Source organism: Clupea harengus, chromosome 25 (assembly GCF_900700415.2).
Source record: "Clupea harengus chromosome 25, Ch_v2.0.2, whole genome shotgun sequence".
Lineage (NCBI taxonomy): Eukaryota > Metazoa > Chordata > Actinopteri > Clupeiformes > Clupeidae > Clupea > Clupea harengus.
In genome coordinates this window covers 11630573-11650185 of record NC_045176.1, presented here as the reverse complement: position 1 = coordinate 11650185, position 19613 = coordinate 11630573, and the positions used below count along the sequence as shown (strand labels likewise).

At 40.2% G+C, this 19613-nt stretch overlaps 2 protein-coding genes across 3 annotated transcripts; one reads left to right on the top strand and one right to left on the bottom strand.

Annotated features, from left to right (window-relative positions):
• Positions 1–1806: 1806 nt before the first annotated feature.
• On the top strand, positions 1807–8669 carry LOC116219534 (desmoglein-2-like). The gene is made up of 11 exons (XM_042703705.1): positions 1807–1919; positions 3319–3444; positions 4024–4173; positions 4266–4407; positions 4537–4694; positions 4923–5057; positions 5333–5518; positions 6075–6346; positions 6960–7058; positions 7246–7321; positions 7659–8669. Exons 4-9 carry the CDS (start codon positions 4281–4283, stop codon positions 7018–7020), a joined length of 939 nt encoding a protein of 312 aa, XP_042559639.1. The 5' UTR covers positions 1807–1919; positions 3319–3444; positions 4024–4173; positions 4266–4280; the 3' UTR covers positions 7021–7058; positions 7246–7321; positions 7659–8669.
• A 1957-nt stretch (positions 8670–10626) lies between these two features.
• Positions 10627–19569, bottom strand: LOC105900511 (desmoglein-2-like). 2 transcript variants are annotated; one of them, XM_031562880.2, is made up of 15 exons: positions 19248–19298; positions 18947–19018; positions 18411–18536; positions 17684–17833; positions 17450–17591; positions 17164–17321; positions 16801–16935; positions 16381–16566; positions 15557–15828; positions 15175–15317; positions 14769–14987; positions 14251–14484; positions 13910–14037; positions 13508–13771; positions 10627–12780 (listed from the first exon to the last, which is right to left on the bottom strand). In XM_031562880.2, exons 3-15 carry the CDS (start codon positions 18450–18452, stop codon positions 11629–11631), a joined length of 3225 nt encoding a protein of 1074 aa, XP_031418740.1. In that variant the 5' UTR covers positions 18453–18536; positions 18947–19018; positions 19248–19298; the 3' UTR covers positions 10627–11628. The 2 variants fall into 2 exon arrangements, with proteins under 2 accessions (XP_031418740.1, XP_031418739.1); XM_031562879.2 differs by lacking the exon at positions 18947–19018 and having other exon boundaries at positions 19248–19569.
• Between the last annotated feature and the right edge of the window lie 44 nt (positions 19570–19613).

Here is a 19613-nt window from a genome sequence, read left to right as displayed (position 1 = left end):
TAATTTGCTTTATTATTTATTTATTTATTTGTATGAAGAGGGTTGGTGGGAACGTTGTGATCTCCAGGGTGCAGCAACTTATTTGGAAAATACACTCTTAAGGTATGTTGAGTGAAAATGTTTTGAGGCAATTCTCAAGAAACCTACAAAATGGAAATTTTCAAATTGAGTAAGTTTGGTTTTCACGTTTTGGTGTCTGTATGATTATTTTAATTAAAACGCAGTGTGCACGGCTTGAGGTGACCCACCCTCTATGCAAGTTGCGGGCCGATAACATTGGGATCTTAAAACTAGTTCCAATTACACTGCAGTAATCAGTTGTTTACAGAAAATGTCTTTAAGAACATTCTAGGATTGCATTATTCCACTAAATTGACTTTTCTCACAACTCCTGGTACTCTCTCTATCTCTCCCCTCTGTCTCTGTTCATCTACCTGTGCTTTACCACACAAGGGTTACACTAAGGGCAGGAAATTAAATGAAAGGTACTAAGTGTTGTATGGCATTGCAAGATGGTTTCTATGTCATATCTAGTTTCACTTGAATGGTCTCAGTTTGAATGGTAAAGTGATCCCAGTCCTGCAGAAATATGGGAATTCTGATCCCTATAGGCTGCAGGTAATGCCTATTTATAAATAACTTAGAGTCCTCCATGTATGAATCCTTCTTGTGTGATCCCTATCAGCGCAAACACAAAATTCCATGTCATCATCTGGCCCTATGTCTGGTATTATAGATTAGTTTGAATGTGTAACTGAATTAGTAACTTGTACCCACAAATAACTTGCTCTGCTCCACTGTTGCTCCTGCTGAAATTAGTATTACTAACAGTGTTACCACAACACATGACTAGGAATAGTCAAAAAGCAGAGATATAAGTCTTGAGGTTCTTGGCTAATCACCTGGGTTAGACACCCTGTAGCAGAACTGTTGTTCAATATGTTGTATTATACAGTGGTGGATTGCCTTCCAGCCTCAGCACTGGACCAAATGGTTATACTGAGCACTCAGTCCCTGAACCAGCTAGGCCTAACATGCTGGTATATGTAGCAATCCGGGGCAGCACTGCAGCCTCTGAGCTATTCTCCAGAACTAGTAACAGGTTGTGTCCGTGGCATACGCCTGAATCTAGAAAACGGCAGTGGCAATATTCTGAATGACACTATTCCTAAAAGAAACCAGTTAATAAGGGTGGTTTAGCAAGATGGGGTCCTTTAATAAACTATTATATTTCATTAAAGCACAGACAAAGGAACACGCAGAAACCTTCACCCACTCCCAGTTCCACCATTGGTCTGGAAAGGGACTCCTTACATTAGCAATTTCCATAGTTACATACATGGCAATCAGGAAATGATCTCATTGTGATTTGCACACAGATTTTATAAAGTCAGTGACATGGTCAATAGATTTTCTCTTTAAGCATTAGATGTTTTCCAGGTCCATTAGCTGAGCAGCTATAAAAGCTGTGAAAGATCCATGGTTAGCCTACATGTTTCCTCTCATTCTATGTGAAACTCTATGTTGCATCGAGAAGGACAGCTCCCATCCCTATTTATCTATATTTATATTACCATTATGCACATACTCTGCACTCTTCTGCTTTGCACTTCTGGTTAGATGCTAACTGCATTGCGTTGCCTCAGTACTTGTACTCTGTGCAATGACAATAAAGTTGAATCTAATCTAATCTAATCTAATCAACAAAAGTTATTAAATGTTGAAGAGCTGAACAGAAGGAAGTGTGGTGAAATGTCGACACCTTCTCAAGCGTAACTTTTTCAAGTGACTATACAGTGACTTTATATCTCTTAATCCGCTGAAATGTGTAACTTGTTTGTTTTGAGACACGTACAGTTTTGTTGTGAGACAACAATTTGGACTTGGACTGGACTGAACGAAAGTTTCTCTGAGCGAGGGTATCGAGGCTATTTCACGAACTCTGTTTGTAACGTAGAGTGGGAGGTTCAAATGGAAAATATTCAGACACTATGTTTTTATTATTATTATTATAGTAATTATCAGGCACGTGCACAGACATTTTGGGGGGCAGGTGCTCAAACCAAAAAAAGGGCACCCATCGCCAAAATTATTAATGAAATTAAAAATAATAATAATAAATAAATAAATAAAAAACACAGTAGGATATTCTCAACTTAAATATTTATTTTAGTTAACAAACTAACTCAAATTATCTCCTGAACATAACTCAGTCCTACACTCTGTCTGTCCTTCCTCATCCATGATGGGCTCCTCTGAACCAGGTAGGGTTACTGATTCTCCCTTATTTGTTTTACTAGTTGATGGCCTGATCCAAGATAAAAGAGAGCTGCTGCCCTGAGCTGCTTGCTGCAGTTCCCTGTCCTTCTGCTTTTATAGTCCCTCTTTTCTTGGCATTATGCTTCAAATTTTGTAAATGAGATAAATCAATGTTGTGCATAATGATCAAGAGTGACTTACATTATCTCTGTAAAGCTGACAACACAGTACACACACATTTTTTTTTTTACTCTTTTCTGACTGAGTTGAAGCATAAGCAGCATTACACTAATAATATACCACAATATACCTCACCAGACTGTCATGTAGCTCAACTTAAGACCTACCTTTCTTTTCAATAATTACGATTTTAAATGAAACAAAACTAGTGAACTTGTCTAATTTGTAGAACCGTAAAACTGCCTTTAAATTATCTGCCTGCCTGTCTGCCTGCCTGTATCTCTCTCCCTCTCTCTCTTCATTAAACATGACAAACGTCAGTAAACAGCTGGACAAGGCTTTGAAATCACGGAATCACGGTGAGAAGATGTAGGCTGCAGCCGTTTGGCCGGGCGCCCAGCACTGCATGAGCTCTAAGTGGAGGAGGAGGAGGGAGGGGCGCGTGGGGCTTGTGAGCGCCGCGGAGCATGTCGGGGCGAAATTCTCACAAGAACTCAAATAAATGCCTCGTCATATATCAAAACACATTTGGGGGGAATTGATGACAGAGGGAGTAATTTTTATTCTTAAATATTGATGAATGAAGAAAAAATGTGGCTCCAGCAGAAGGGGCACTTTTCTCATCCAGGGCAAAAGGGCAGGTGCTTGAGCACCACTAGGGGTATATCTGTGCACGTGCCTGGTAATTATTATATAATATGACTATGTCAGTGTTCAACTGTGTACCTACAATATACTGCCATTGTGTACTCTAATTGATAAAGTTGAGCAAAAATGGTAGGTAATATAACATCATGGTTACTGTTGTTGTGTTAATTGCTAATAAATATATATATAGGATATATTCATATTGATTTTGATTGTGTGTCTCGTTTATAGATTATACAAGTCCAGGGGTATGGCAGAGGACTACAGAAACTTCACAGGCAGAAGAGAGTGTTTTGCAGTTCCCCTAGGAAACTAATTGAAAATGAAGACTATACTAAGGAGGATTACATAGCAAAAGTATGAATATTGTCATTATCAGACTCCATTCTTGGAAGTTGATATAACCCAGGCTACTGACACGTTACCACACGGATTACAAGGAATTGGGACTAGCAGTGCCTTTAAAAGCTTTATTTTTAAGTTTATTCAAATGTACATTAGCTGCTCTGATGCTCCTAATTGAATGTGTAGCATATACTCATCAGACTCTCTTTTGTGGCCACATTTCATTTTCTATTGACCGCTAAATGCATGTCAGTTTGCTAAACAGGATGCATTAGCAGCCATAAAATGTTATACAGTCTGGAGACTAGTTTATGTATATAGCTATATTAATTGAGCTGTCACTGATTGTAACTGACATACAATGGTTTAAAGTGTACATAAATGTGGTGTATCATGTATTCACTGTTTACATTCAGTGAAGACATGATACACCACATTATGCTGGTACTTTATTGTAGATCAGATCAGATAGTACAGTAGATCACCAATGTTCCTCTCCCTGTCCTTGGTTATTTTTGAAAGCACTATTTGCATTGTCACTGTCTAATTAGACAAGTAGGCATCACCAGACCTTCATGTCTTTTCCAACAGATACGCAGTGATGAAGACGTCAATGTACGATACTCTCTCGTAGGCAAAGGAGCATCTGAAGAGCCGTTCAACCTTTTCACAGTGAATGAAAAGACTGGCTATGTCAGGATCCATGGCATTCTTGACAGGGAGGAGACACCTTTTTACCACGTGAGTCTATTTTTCACGCTGGCTGAGAAATGGACTTTTCCCACGAGGCTGAGGTTGTTAGTCAAGCTGCTTGATTTTGTGTTTCTTCTCAGTTGAAGGGAGTGGCCATGTTTGCAAATGGGCGCCGTGCACAGAAAGACATTGACCTGGTGATAGTAGTTGAAGACCAAAATGATTGTCCACCTGTGTTCTCTTTCGAAATTACTGGGGAAGTCAGTGAAGCAAGTGCAACAGGTATGCGTTTAACCTTTTGAGAAATCAGAAATGGTATCACAGTTTAATAAAAATATCAATTTGCATCATTATTAATATGATTTATTAAAGTGACTGGCCACAGTGATTGATTACTTTGTTGTGTTTCAGGTACCTATGTGATGAAAGTCAACGCCACAGATGCAGACAAGCCCGGGACGCTTCACTCACAGATAGCCTACAGTATTGTTGCTGGGGGCGGTAGCATGTTCTACATCAACCAAAAAACAGGAGAGATCCATGTCAAACAGCAAACTCTAGACAGAGAGGTGAGTGTCTGACTATAGGGTGATGGTTGAGCAATTTTCAACCACACTGAAAAGTAAAAACATGAGAAAGAATATGATATGATGATATATGAGAATAAGGACATGCGCAATCCAAGGATCCCACCTTCATTTCATAACTTGCATAGGACAAATTGTATTAGTGTTATTGACTCTGGCATGTTGTATGTCTTTCTGATATCTGTTTTCTCTGGTTTCTAATGTGTGCAGAACCTTGACACTTACACTCTAACAATCAAAGGAACTGATATGAACGGAAGTCCTGGAGGGCTCTCGGGAACTGGAAAATTTGTTGTCAAGATTCTGGATGTAAATGACAACATTCCGACCCTGGAAAATACCTATGTGAGAAATGAAGCCTTTTCGCATTTCAGTAACTTAACAGTAGCTTTAAGATATTTCACTTCATCATTATGAGTTTGTTGAGTTTTGTTGAAGATAAAATAACCAGTCCATGACAGCAACAGAGCCATTTTTGACAAAATCACGTGAAAGAAAATATTTGTTTAGGAAAATGGTCCTATAAAGGCTCAGAGATGTTTTGCACTTTCTATATTTACAGATGAAATACCTCTCTAAATGCAAGTGAATTGCTGAGATCTGTATCATTATATTCACAGTACGAGGCCAAAGTAATGGAGAACACATTCAACGTGACGGTGTTGAGGATCAAAGCACTGGACGCTGATTTAATCCACACTGATAACTGGCTGGCTCTCTTCACCATTGTGTCTGGAAATGAAGCAGGATACTTTAGCATCACCACAGACAGCAAGACAAACGAGGGCATTCTGGTGCTGAACAAGGTGTGGCATTAAGACATACTACAGTACACACTGGCATTTATACCAAACCACACAGGCTGCAGGCGGATAGGCTTTTTTGTTTATGAATGTTCCCAACTGAGTGAAATTGGCAGCCATGATAAGAGCTGGTCGAATTCTTTAAATGCTATGAAAATGTCCTTCAATGCTTCCTTTCTAATCCCCCCTAGCATAAGGGACACTGGACCATCATTTACGGAAGGAAATTAGATAATGCTGTCCTACAATTCCTGTTTTGATTCCCCCTCTACTGCTCCCTTCTCTCCCCAGCAAATCATCTGTGTTTTTGTGTTTGACTGACATTGTAGAAGCTTAGTCCCTTTTTTCCCCTTCCTCTGGGTTTTTGATTGGTCAAATATTAAAGGTCAAAGGGTTAAAAGTGAAATGCTCACCATGAAACTGAGAGGGATAGAGGGGAATATTTCAGCAATCCACGTCAGGCAAATATTTGGAGCACATTTCAGGGAAAAAAACACATAGCTGACCTTGAGTTATTGGATATATTTACTAATCTAAGCATTTCTGATGTCCTTGGAAGGCCTTAAACTACGAGGAACTGAAAGAGCTCAACCTGCTAGTGGCTGTTTCCAACAAAGCAGAGTACCACTCCTCCATCATCACCTCCACCACCAAGACCAAGACTTACCCCATCAAGATTCATGTCCAAAATGAGCGAGAGGGCCCTCGCTTCCAGCCTCTAGTCAAAGTGGTGCGTGTCTCAGAGGATCACACCACCATTAACCTAAAAGAGGTCATCACTACCTACGCGGCCATTGATAGTGACACGCTGCTGATTGCAACCAATGTCATGTGAGAGCCCATTTTGTTTCGTCTGTTTTGTGCATTTTATTCCAATGCTTCCATACAATGTGCATTATTCTACACTTGATTCAATATACTATATGCATTTAATGTTATTTTATTGTCTTTGTGAATCATTTCAGAGCTGCCAACTCTCACGGTTACGCCGTAAGACACACGCTTTTGCATGTTTTCACACGCACTCACGCCACACATCCAATTTCTCACGCCAAAAAAAATAAATCTGATCTTGGGCCGAGACGCGTTCTGTAACCCTATTCGCTGCATAGACCTCTTAAGATGATCTAAAGATGTCTATGCAGCGAATAGGGTTACAGATGCGCTCCTTAGCGCCAGCTACTCTCGGAGAGTTTGAAAAGTAACGAACGCGTCTTGGCCCAAAATCAGATTTTTTTTTGCCGTGAGAAATTGGATGTGTGGCATGAGTGCGTGTGAAAACATACAAAAGCGTGTGTCACACGGCGAAACCGTGAGAGTTGGCAGCTCTGCATTTGTTTTTCTACAGCAGTGCTGTTGAATCTTATATCAATACTTATGTCCTTAGCATTTCATCTTCATATTTGCTGTTGTGTTCATGGCTTTCCTTTTACCTCTTTTTCAGATATGCCACAGGAGAAGATAAGCACAACTGGATAACGATAGATCAACACACTGCTGATTAATGGGACCTACTATGCCAAAATCATTTGTATCACAACAGGTAGGGATTCTTTTTTTCTTATACCATGTCTTGAAATTACTGTACATTGATATGTGTTAGGGTTGGATTACTGGTAGAAAGAGCATGCTGCAATGTACATGAGGTTCATCCATTTAACAGTGTATGTGGATGGCAGATACTTTCATTAGTAAGGTATTTATTAACAATCCTCAATATTTAATCTTAGATATTCCAAGAAAAACAGCCACAGGAACCATCGCTATTCAAGTTGAGGACTTCAATGACAATTGAGCGCGTGAATGGTGAGTATTTGCAAAGAGTCACAGACAGATCATTTATTACCCTGGGAATGAACTCTCAAACATATTTGAGAGAAAACAAACTCTCCTCTGCCTTATTTAAAATGGCCTTTTAAATTGACATATTTCTGACAATGACACTGAAATATACTTTCATGTATTGCTAGTCTGAGGAACATAATGAATATTTGTTTTATTGTTAAGTGAAGTGTGTGTGTGTGTGTGTGTGTGTGTGTGTGTGTGTGTGTGTGTGTGTGTGTGTGTGTGTGTGTGTGTGTGTGTGTGCGTGTGCGTGTGTGTGCGTGTGATTTTTACTCCTCTGACCATTTTTTACTTTCAGACAACACAGCCATCTTACGACCAAAAGAGAGTCTGTGGCCAGGCAGGCACAAGGTCTTTATGGTGATCCAGGACCAGCAGGGAAAAGCCTGTGATAATGACCAGGTGTTAAATCTGGAGGTGTGCAGTTGTACCAAGGACAACAAGTGCCCCCCACGGCTGGATAGGATTCCTAGCGCCACCCTGGGACCAGACAGGGAAGTGCAGTTTACTAGTTTCACTGGCAGAGGGCAGCATGGAGGATAATGCAGGCTTATTGTTATTTACTTCACCTATAGAGTGCTCCAGTACTGTGATGGTCATTTTATCTGGATAAACTAAGAGAAATCACCAGCAATCCATAACTCTATATTACTCTAAGTGAGTATTTTATTATCTACATTTTATTGTATGCTGTTGTTTTTGTAATTTCTCACAGGTAAACACGTTATTAAATGTAGGCCTTCAGATAGCACTGGCCCATTCAGAGGCTTAGACTGCACTCAAATAAAAGGAGGTGTATCAAAATAAAAAAGAAGTGTGTTGACATGCCTTTGGTGTTGCAATCAAATCATGACGATGATGATATCTATCTGACCTGTACCAATGCCAGGTAAAAACAAGGAACACACACACAGGTGCCAGTCAGGAATGAACCATCAAAGGTGGGGCGAGGGTTGTTCATCAAACTGATGCGCTGTCACGGCTTCCAGATAACTGGGTTGGAGGCCACGTGTGAAAAATCACAAAGTCATTTTAATTTGATTTATATTCGTATTATTAGCAGTAGTACTAGTAGTACTAGTGGTAGTAGTAGTACTGTTGTTGTTCCTATGATTGTAAATAATTTGCTTTATTATTTATCGATTTATTTGTATGAAGAGGGTTGGTGGGAACGTTGTGATCTCCAGGGTGCAGCAACTTCTTTGGAAAATACACTCCTAAGGTGTGTTGAGTGAAAATGTTTTGAGGCAATTCTCAAGAAACCTACAAACTGGACATTTTCAAATTGAGTACATTTGGTTTTCACGTTTTGGTGTCTGTGTGATTATTTTAATTAAAACGCAGTGTGCACGGCTTGAGGTGACCCACCCTGTATGCAAGTTGCGGGCCGATAACATTGGGATCTTAAAACTAGTTCCAATTACACTGCAGTAATCAGTTGTTTACAGAAAATGTCTTTAAGAACATTCTAGGATTGCATTATTCCACTAAATTGACACTCTCTCTATCTCTCCCCTCTCCCTGTGCTTTTCCACACAAGGGTTACACTTAGGGCAGGACATTAAATGAAAGGTACTAAGTGTTGTATGGCATTGCAAGATGGTTTCTTTGTCATATCTGGTTTCACTTGAATAGTCTCAGTTTGAATGGTAAAGTGATCGCAGTCGTGCAGAAATATGGGAATTCTGATCCCTATAGGCTGCAGGTAATGCCTATTTATAAATAACTTAGAGTCCTCCATGTATGAATCCTCCTTGTGTGATCCCTATCAGCGCAAACACAAAATTCCATGTCATCATCTGGCCCTATGTCTGGTATTTTAGATTAGTTTGAATGTGTAACTGAATTAGTAACTTGTACCCACAAATAACTTGCTCTGCTCCACTGTTGCTCCTGCTGAAATTAGTATTACTAACAGTGTTACCACAACACATGACTAGGAATAGTCAAAAAGTAGAGATATAAGTCTTGAGGTTCTTGGCTAATCACCTGGGTTAGACACCCTGTAGCAGAACTGTTGTTCAATATGTTGTATTATACAGTGGTGGATTGCCTTCCAGCCTTAACTCTGGACCAAATGGTTATACTGAGCACTCAGTCCCTGAACCAGCTAGGCCTAACATGCTGGTATATGTAGCAATCCGTGGCAGCACTGCAGCCTCTGAGCTATTCTCCAGAACTAGTAACAGGTTGTGTCCGTGGCATACGCCTGAATCTAGAAAACGGCCGTGGCAATATTCTGGACGACACTATTCCTAAAAGAAACCAGTTAATAAGGGAGGTTTAGCAAGATAGGGTCCTTTAATAAACTATTATATTTCATTAAAGCAGAGACAGAGGAACACGCAGAAACCTTCACCCACTCCCAGTTCCACCATTGGTCATTAGCAATTTCCATAGTTACATACATGGCAATCAGGAAATGATCTCATTGTGATTTGCACACAGAATTTATAAAGTCAGTGACATGGTCAATAGATTTTCTCTTTGAGCAGTAGATGTTCTCCAGGTCCATTAGCTGAGCAGCTATAAAAGCTGTGAAAGATCCATGGTTAGCCTACATGTTTCCTCTCATTCTATGTGGAACTCTATGTTGTATCAACACAAGTAAGCCAAAGAGGGGGGTACAACTGTATATAGGAATATTCAGAATGTTACTTTCAAATATTCATGACAAAAGTTGATGAATGTTATCCTAAATAGCTCGATTTTTCCTCTCAGCTAGATAAACTTGATTCTGACCTGGTGCAAGTTGAGCTACAAAACCACTTTTAAGAAAGGATATATCTTCTCGTCTCATTTGCACATATATGCACACTCTTAAAATTGTAACTGATAGTGCATATCCTGGATTAGGGATATATACAATAACTTTACTCCCCACTCTCACCACTTGATTGTAATTAAAGACATTACTCATCTTGTTTTGTAATTATAAAATAATACCTATCAAGTAGGTTGTTTTCAGGAAAAGGTTACCAACACTGATTGACAAGTTTTCTCTCTTTATATACATTGAGTGCACTGTGGTATACTAACCAGAGTTTTTGTCATTTACCATTCTTGCTCAATGTTGGGGGATTGTTTTATGAGCTATAACAAGCTTATCCTTCAACACCAAAGGAGTTTTCCTTACATGTACACTGGTTTTTGTATGATGCATCCTTTCAGACAACTGATGTGTGGCAGTGGTTGTATTTGAGGTAAGTGAAACTTGTGAAGCCTCACCTCCCAAACAATGTAAAAAAGAATACAAAACAAGAATGTTTGAATTCGAAATCCATTTATTTCAGTGCATTTAGGCATACAATACATCTGCTGTGTTTAAAAAAAAATCTGAAAATGTGGCAATAAAACATAATTCAATCGCCATTGCATTTCTGTACCCTAGCCAACTGTGTCAAAAAGCAGGGCCAAACACACAGGAAAAGGAACAAAAAAAATATTTTAAAAAATCATTCTGTGGTTCAAGTGATTATTTCTTTTGCTTATTACATTACACAAATATACATAAATGCATATCACTAATAAGATGTGGGAGCCCATATAAAGAACAGTAGCACCATCTAGAAGTAATAATAAGCAGTGTATAATAAGCAGAGAAAACCTAAGCCAAACACACTTGTTATTCCCCGTTTATGTACCGTCTATCCAAGTTTTAATTTTTTTAAATACTTGTTTTTAAAAACAAGCCTTCCCCCCAAAATATGAAAACATTACATTATTATAATAAATGACACTTAATTCATGATCTCCAATATAGGGGGCGTACAAAAAAACTAAATATAGTGCTGGGTACAGTTTAATAAAGTTTTGTATTAAATAATGATAGATCATTTAAAATGTGTCATCATCTTAAAATATATACAATACATCCTCTACCGAAGCCAAAATAAAACTAAAGACTTCTTTTTGTTGGCGACCCTTTTCCGCTAATGGAATAAACACTAAATCCTAGTAACACTATATCTTCACTTTACATTCATGGTTTTGTACCAGTGTTTGGTAAATACTTTGACTTTCCCTTTTCATCAGAAGTAGGCCGTAGTAGTAGGCACTGGTCTCCCTAGTTGCTCGGGAGTGCTTGTCAAAATGTCTGTCAACTAGAGTGGAGAACATTTATCTCGCTATGCCCTCCACCCAGGAACACAGGCAACATCAACAATAAAAGCAACAAGTGTTACCACCAGAAATGTACATTTTGGTTCTGTTCTTACCCACAGTACCTAATGCATTAAACGGAAAAAGTGTGTTTAAGTCTTAGCATTTTATGCTATACTACTGGATTGCATATTTCTCTCAGTGAACGACACCCTCTCCTGAACAAACACTTTGTTTGTCTCGAGAGGAACATTCAAAGACGCACTTTGGCCTCTCACTTCTACACTCTGACTCATATGGCTTTGGGATGGGACAACCTGAATGAAACCTCCACTGCCTTCATGCTGTAGCCTTCCACTTCCAGCAGTTACTGCTGTCTCTGACAGTGAGATATTACCAGAGGTCACACCATAGCCCATTTGGTTCACAGAACTGCTGCCCATTCCTTGTTGCATCTCAACCACTTGCCTTCTACCTAACGTGCCAATAATCTGGTGAGGGTCACCAGCAGCAGAGGCCCTCCCTTCCACCAGAACCAAGCTGTGGGCTCCCTGGAGGTTCTCCAGCCCAACGGCACCCTGCCTTATCCCCTGTAGCTGGATAGAGCCACCCGTAGTGGCATGTCTCTCTACCATGACCTGAGGGTCACCAGCAGCAGAGGCCCTCCCTTCCACCAGAACCAAGCTGTGGGCTCCCTGGAGGTTATCCAGCCCAACGACACCCTGCCTTATCCCCTGTAGCTGGATAGAGCCACCTGTAGTGGCTTGTCTCTCTACCATGACCAGGTTTTCACCCACATTGACTGTAGGGCCTACAAGCAGGGTGGGATGGGGATGTGGGTCCACTACATACATAGGTGGGGCAGCAGCATAGTAGAGAGTTGGCTGCTGGATAAGTAGTGTCTGGGTTGGGACCACTCTATTCTCTTGAAGATGCATGTTGGTGGCTGCATGGCAGGTTGTAGAGGAAACGCTTTCCTGGACCATGGTGGAGGAAGTGGCCAAGCTTTTGGCATCGGCTTTGGCTGCGCTGATGCTCTGTGAGATCTCCCCACTGGAACAAACGTTTGTCACATGTGACGCAGAAGGCTGAGGAGCTGGGACCATCACCTTACTAGATTCAAATTCAAAGGCCGCACCACCACAGATGCCAGCCAGAGTCTTAAATTTAGGCCCCAGGTCATTGAGGAACTCCAGGTCGTGGTCTTCCTCGAGGAGACTGCAGCAGCCCACAGAGCCCACCGGAGACTCCTGGCCCTCATACTCATAGATGAGCAGGTTTTCTTTTGCAGATTCAAGCCCCTCCACGCAGCTGGCTTTCTAAAGTCAAGGAGAAAATTGAGAGTTACTGACATGCAATTGGGAAAAAACTATAGGGATGTGTTTCCCGTACAATGACGGAAGTTAGCATTAAACTAACATGGTACGATGTGTCGTTAAACTAACTAACACCTAAAGTACAGTTTTCGGAAACCAAAATAGTAAGTTTGAACCTTGTTAGTTAGTAGTTCAAACTTACTTGGTAAATGACGCAGTGTAGCACATGGACTGGCACACCTGCGTATCTTAATGAGGGGCAAATACTACTACTTACATTTTTCCTTTGAATAATGTTCCCTAAATTCCTCGGTCATCTAGCATATTCATTTCATCATATAGGCTTATCATGTAAAATTGCTGTCTATAATCAGTTTACTTTTATAGGCTTCTATTGTGGTATTTCCAAATAAACACAACATTTGCTGTTGGCTACACCCAATGAATTCACATCTAGGCTGAATGATTTCTTTAATCTGAATAATTTTCATTCTAAACCTCTGTTACTAGTTCTATGTAAAGCATACACCGTATTCCTTCCTTACAACACGAGGTTGAGAGCTGTTGTTTGCACTACACAACTTAACAACAGTGTTTGCAAACTTTCAGTTAAACTATGTTTTTGTGAACACCTGTGGCGCTTAATGGTGGTTCAGACTATGTAAGTTGCTAACATTCAGTTATGAAAGTGATACAATAACAACAAATAAATAAATAAACAAACACTCACATTTGAATAATAGTTTCTAAGGAACTCCTCAGACAGAGCAATGCCTTCAAATGCACCCCTCTGGACTGATGATCCCCCAAATCCTTGGCCATGTTGCCCATACCATGTTCCATGATCCGTGTTTACTTGGTTAAACCAGTGGTAGTGTCCATTATTAATGTTACTTTGAGACAAATGTGAACCAGCAGCGCCTATGAGGTCCACCTTCCCTTTCGTTACTAAGCCACCGTCCACTTCTGTTGGAAAGAACACCATGGGCACGTCCTGTGAAGTCAAAATGGCATGTTTCAGTTGAGGAGATTCATTTCATTCGTTTCATTTAATCCTGCCTGGCTGCAGTATACTATGATTAAAAACACAGTAAAGTAGTAGCCTGGCTGTGAGACTGCGCACGACTGATACCTTATCTTCCCCTTGGCCCTCGCAGTTATAATCGACCAAGTGCTGTTTGGCTTCCCAGGGCATGGGCTTAAAACCGCCCACGTCTCCAGCACCACCACACAGGCAGAACAGCAGCAGGAGAGGCAGCACTGCAAGCACATGTGAAATGCACAGGATTAATCATCAAAAACTAGTATTCCTTGCATAGACATGACAATCCTTATCTACACTGTGTGCTGTTGACAGCTGCATTCTGTAGAGCTAGTCTAACCAGTTTTTTTGTTTTTGTATTTACAAAGGAACTAGTGCCATGAAACACTTTCACATTCACTGTGCATCTGTGATCCTGTGAGTTTACTCACAGAAAAGCAGTAGGAGTCCCAGGAGCATCAGGAGGATGCCTGCTGGTCCCAGGGTGGCGCTAGGTCTCCTATCCAGCCGTGGGAGGCACTTGTTGTCCTTGGTACAACTGCACACCTCCAAATGTAACACCTGGTCATTATCACAGGCTTTTCCCTGCTGGTCCTTGATCACCATAAAGACCTTGTACCTGCCTGGCCACAGACTCTCTTTGGGTCGTAAGATGGCCGTGCTGTCTGAAAGTAAAAAATGGTCAGAGGAGTAAAAATCACACACACATGCCACACACACACACACACACACACACACACACACACTTCACTTAACAATACAACATATTCATTATGTTCCTCAGACTAGAAATACATGAAAGGATATTTCAGTGTCATTGTCAGAAATATGTAAATTTAAAAGGCCATTTTAAGTAAGGCAGAGGAGAGTTTGTTTTCTCTCAAATATGTTTGAGAGTTCATTCCCAGGGTAATAAATGATCTGTCTGTGACTCTATGCAAATACTCACCATTCAGGCGTTCTACAGACCACTCTTCTTTTGTGTTGGACACAACTTTAAATTCAAATGGTGCCCCATTGGGATAGGCATCCCCATCCACGGCTGTGACATACACCACATTCTCCTGAAAGCACACAGTCTGGTTCGTGCTGGTAAGGGTCGGGCAATTGTCATTGAAGTCCTCAACTTGAATAGCGATGGTTCCTGTGGCTGTTTTTCTTGGAAAATCTACGATTAAATATTGAGGATTGTTAATAAATACCTTACTAATGAAAGTATCTGCCATCCACATACACTGTTAAATGGATGATCCTCATGTACATTGCAGCATGCTCTTTCTACCAGTAATCCAACCCTAACACATATCAATGTACAGTAATTTCAAGACATGGTAAAAGAAAAAAAGAATCCCTACCTGTTGTGATACAAATGATTTTGGCATAGTAGGTCCCATTAACCAGGTGGAGGGATTCTCTGTCTGGGAGTTTATTCAGTCTGATTTCAGCAGTGTGTTGATCTATCGTTATCCAGTTATGCTTATCTTCTCCTTTGGCATATCTGAAAAAGAGGTAAAAGGAAAGCCATGAACACAACAGCAAATATGAAGATTAAATGCTGAGGACATAAGTATTGATATTAGATTCAACAGCACACCTTTAGAAAAACTAATGATTCACAAAGACAATAAAATAACATGTAATGCATATGGTATATTGAATCAAGTGTAGAATAATGCACATTGTATGGAAGCATTGGAATAAAATGCACAAAACAGACAAAATAAAATGGGCTCTCACATGACATTGGTGGCAATCAGCAGCGTGTCACTATCAATGGCCGCGTAGGTAGTGATGACCTCTTTTAGGTTAATGGTGGTGTGATCCTCTGAGACACGCACCACTTTGACTAAAGGCTGGAAGCGAGGGCCCTCTGGCTCATTTTGGACATGAATCTTGATGGGGTAAGTCTTGGTCTTGGTGGTGGAGGTGATGATGGAGGAGTGGTACTCTGCTTTGTTGGAAACAGCCACCAGCAGGTTGAGCTCTTTCAGTTGCTCGTAGTCTAAGGCCTTCCAAGGACATCAGAAATGCTTAGATTAGTATATACAATAACTCAAGGTCAGCTATGTGTTTTTTCCCCTGAAATGGGCTCCAAATATTTGCCTGACGTGGATTGCTGAAATATTCCCCTCTATCCCTCTCAGTTTCATGGTGAGCATTTTACTTTTAATCCTTTGACCTTTAATCTTTGACCAATCAAAAACCCAGAGGAAGGGGAAAAAAGGGACTGAGCTTCTACAATGTCAGTCAAACACAAAAACACAGATGATTTGCTGGGGAGAGAAGGGAGCAGTAGAGGGGGAATCAAAACAGGAATTGTAGGACAGCATTATCTAATTTCCTTCCGTAAATGATGGTCCAGTGTCCCTTATGCTAGGGGGGATTAGAAAGGAAGCATTGAAGGACATTTCCATAGCATTTAAAGAATTCGACCAGCTCTTATCATGGCTGCCAATTTCACTCAGTTGGGAACATTCATAAACAAAAAAGCTTATCCGCCTGCAGCCTGTGTGGTTTGATGTAAATGCCAGTGTGTACTGTAGAATGTCTTAATGCCACACCTTGTTCAGCACCAGAATGCCCTCGTTTGTCTTGCTGTCTGTGGTGATGCTAAAGTATCCTGCTTCATTTCCAGACACAATGGTGAAGAGAGCCAGCCAGTTATCAGTGTGGATTAAATCAGCGTCCAGTGCTTTGATCCTCAACACCGTCACGTTGAATGTGTTCTCCATTACTTTGGCCTCGTACTGTGAATAAAATAATACAGATATTTAGAGAGGTATTTCATCTGTAAATATAGAAAGTGCAAAACATCTCTGAGCATTTGTTCTTAAACAAATATTTTCTTTCACGTGATGTTGTCAAAAATAGCTCCGTTGCTGTCATGGACTGGTTATTTTATCTTTAACTCATAATGATGAAGTGAAATATCTTAAAGCTACTGTTAAGTTACTGAAATGCGAAAAGGCTTCATTTCTCACATAGGTATTTTCCAGGGTCGGAATGTTGTCATTTACATCCAGAATCTTGACAACAAATTTTCCAGTTCCCGAGAGCCCTCCAGGACTTCCGTTCATATCAGTTCCTTTGATTGTTAGAGTGTAAGTGTCAAGGGTCTGCACACATTAGAAACCAGAGAAAACAGATATCAGAAAGACATACCACATGCCAGAGTCAATAACACTAATACAATTTGTGCTATGCAAGTTATGAAATGAAGGTGGAATCCTTGGATTGCGCATGTCCTTATTCTCATATATCATCATAACATATACTTACTCATGTTTTTACTTTCCAGTGTGGTTGAAAATTGCTCAACCATCACTCAACAGTCAGACACTCACCTCTCTGTCTAGAGTTTGCTGTTTGACATGGATCTCTCCTGTTTTCTGGTTGATGTAGAACATGCTACCGCCCCCAGCAACAATACTGTAGGCTATCTGTGAGTGAAGCGTCCCGGGCTTGTCTGCATCTGTGGCGTTGACTTTCATCACATAGGTACCTGAAACACAACAAAGTAATCAATCACTGTGGCCAGTCACTTTAATAAATCATATTAATAATGATGCAAATATATATTGTTATTAAACTGTGATAACATTTCTGATATCTGAAAGGTAAAAAGCATACCTGTTGCACTTGCTTCACTGACTTCCCCAGTAATTTCGAAAGAGAACACAGGTGGACAATCATTTTGGTCTTCAACTACTATCACCAGGTCAATGTCTTTCTCTGCACGGTTCCCATCTGTGAACATGGCCACTCCCTTCAACTGAGAAGAAACACAAAATCAAGCAGCTTGCCTAACAACCTCAGCCTCGTGGCAAAAGTCCATTTATCAGCCAGCGTGAAAAATAGACTCACGTGGTAAGAAGGTGTCTCCTCCCTGTCAAGAATGCCATGGATCCTGACATAGCCAGTCTTTTCATTCACTGTGAAAAGGTTGAACGGCTCTTCAGATGCTCCTTTGCCTACGAGAGAGTACCGTACATTGATCTCTTCATCACTGCGTATCTGTTGGAAAAGACATGGAGGTCTGGTGATGCCTACTTGTCTAATTAGACAGTGACAATGCAAATAGTGCTTTCAAAAATAACCAAGGACAGGGAGAGGAACATTGGTGATCTACTGTAGTATCTGATCTGATCTACAATAAAGTACCAGCATAATGTGGTGTATCATGTCTTCACTGAATGTAAACAGTGAAGACATGGTACACCACATTTATGTACACTTTAAACCATTGTATGTCAGTTACAATTAGTGACAGCCCAATTAATATAGCTCTATACATAGACTGGTCTCCAGACTGTATACAATTTCTGGCTGCGAATGCATCCTGTTTAGCAAACTGATATGCATTTAGCGGTCAATGGAAAATGAAATGTGGCCACAAAAGAGAGTCTAATGAGTATATGCTACACATTAAATTAGGAGCATCAGAGCAGCTAATGTGCATTTGAATAGACTTAAAAATAAACATGGCGAAATTAAGGGCAGCAGTCCCAATTCCCAATCCGTGTGGTAACGTGTCAGTAGGTCATATCGACCACTTCGAAGAATGGAGTCTGATAATGAAAATATTTCCTACTTTTGCTATGTATTCCCACTTAGTATAGTCTTCATTCTCCATTAGTTTCCTGGGAGAAATTATCCATTCTCTCTTCTGCCTGTGAAGTTTCTGTAGTCCTCTGCCATACCCCTGGACTTGTATAATCTATAAACGAGACACACAATCAAAATCAATATATTTGATACAAACACACGTATATATACACTATATATTTTAATATATTAGCAATTAACACAACACAACCGTAACCATGATGGTATATTACCTACCATGTTTGCTCAACTTTATCAATTAGAGTACACAATGGCATTATATTGTAGGTACACAGTTGAACTCTGACATAGTCATAATATAATAATAATTATCTGTATAGAGCACTTTTCCATCCATGGCTATATAAAAACCAATACAGAGTAAAAACATAGTGTCTGACGTTACTTTTTAACCTTGTGATGTAAAAAAATATCGCTGATAGTTTAATTTCAAAATAAATATTTTCCATTTGAACCTCCCACTCTACGTTACAAACAGAGTTCGTGAAATAGCCTCGATACCCTCGCTCAGAGAAACTTTCGTTCAGTCCAGTCCAAGTCCAAATTGTTGTCTCACAACAAAACTGTACGTGTCTCAAAACAAACAAGTTACACATTTCAGCGGATGAAGAGATATAAAGTCACTGTATAGTCACTTGAAAAAGTTACGCTTGAGAAGGTGTCGACATTTCACCACACGTCCCTCTGTTCAGCTCTTTGGGATTTCAAGCCTACGTGCAAGATTACACTCACAACATTCCGTTATTTGCTGTTCCTGAATTTATAGACACATTATTACAGTAACCAATTGTTCTTTACTTACCAGTATTAGAATCGGCACAAATATTTTGATAACTGATGCTGCGTGAGCCATTTGACTCGTCGAAAAGTATCCTTTCAATGCGCGTTATCGATGTACTTCCAGTCGATTAAATACCGCAAATGTCACTGATCTAAGACAAAGTCGTAGGTGGAATACCTTATTATTCAACACAGGCAGGGGCAGTACTGGGAGGCGCTTACTCAAGCCTACACCATAGTCTACACCCAAATCCGATTGGTAAATAGCCTTTAAAGAACACAGATAACGCAGAATACTGGTATCGTCTCAACTCCACTAGGCAAGACACAGTTTTTGTCCAGTCTAAAGGCGGACTGGGAGGGTCACTAGGAGGCTATGTGAGGAATG

Coding starts and splice junctions, on each gene's coding strand:
- LOC116219534 (XM_042703705.1), top strand. CDS start 4,281: ATGTTTGCAAATGGGCGCCGTGCACAGAAAGACATTGACCTGGTGATA. Junction 5,519..6,074: donor GCATTCTGGTGCTGAACAAG/GTGTGGCATTAA, acceptor TGTCCTTGGAAG/GCCTTAAACTACGAGGAACT. Junction 6,347..6,959: donor CTGATTGCAACCAATGTCAT/GTGAGAGCCCAT, acceptor CCTCTTTTTCAG/ATATGCCACAGGAGAAGATA.
- LOC105900511 (XM_031562879.2), bottom strand. CDS start 19,298: ATGGCTCACGCAGCATCAGTTATCAAAATATTTGTGCCGATTCTAATA. Junction 18,537..19,247: donor TTGTGCCGATTCTAATACTG/GTAAGTAAAGAA, acceptor TCTCGTTTATAG/ATTATACAAGTCCAGGGGTA. Junction 13,772..13,909: donor AGGGCCAAGGGGAAGATAAG/GTATCAGTCGTG, acceptor TTGACTTCACAG/GACGTGCCCATGGTGTTCTT.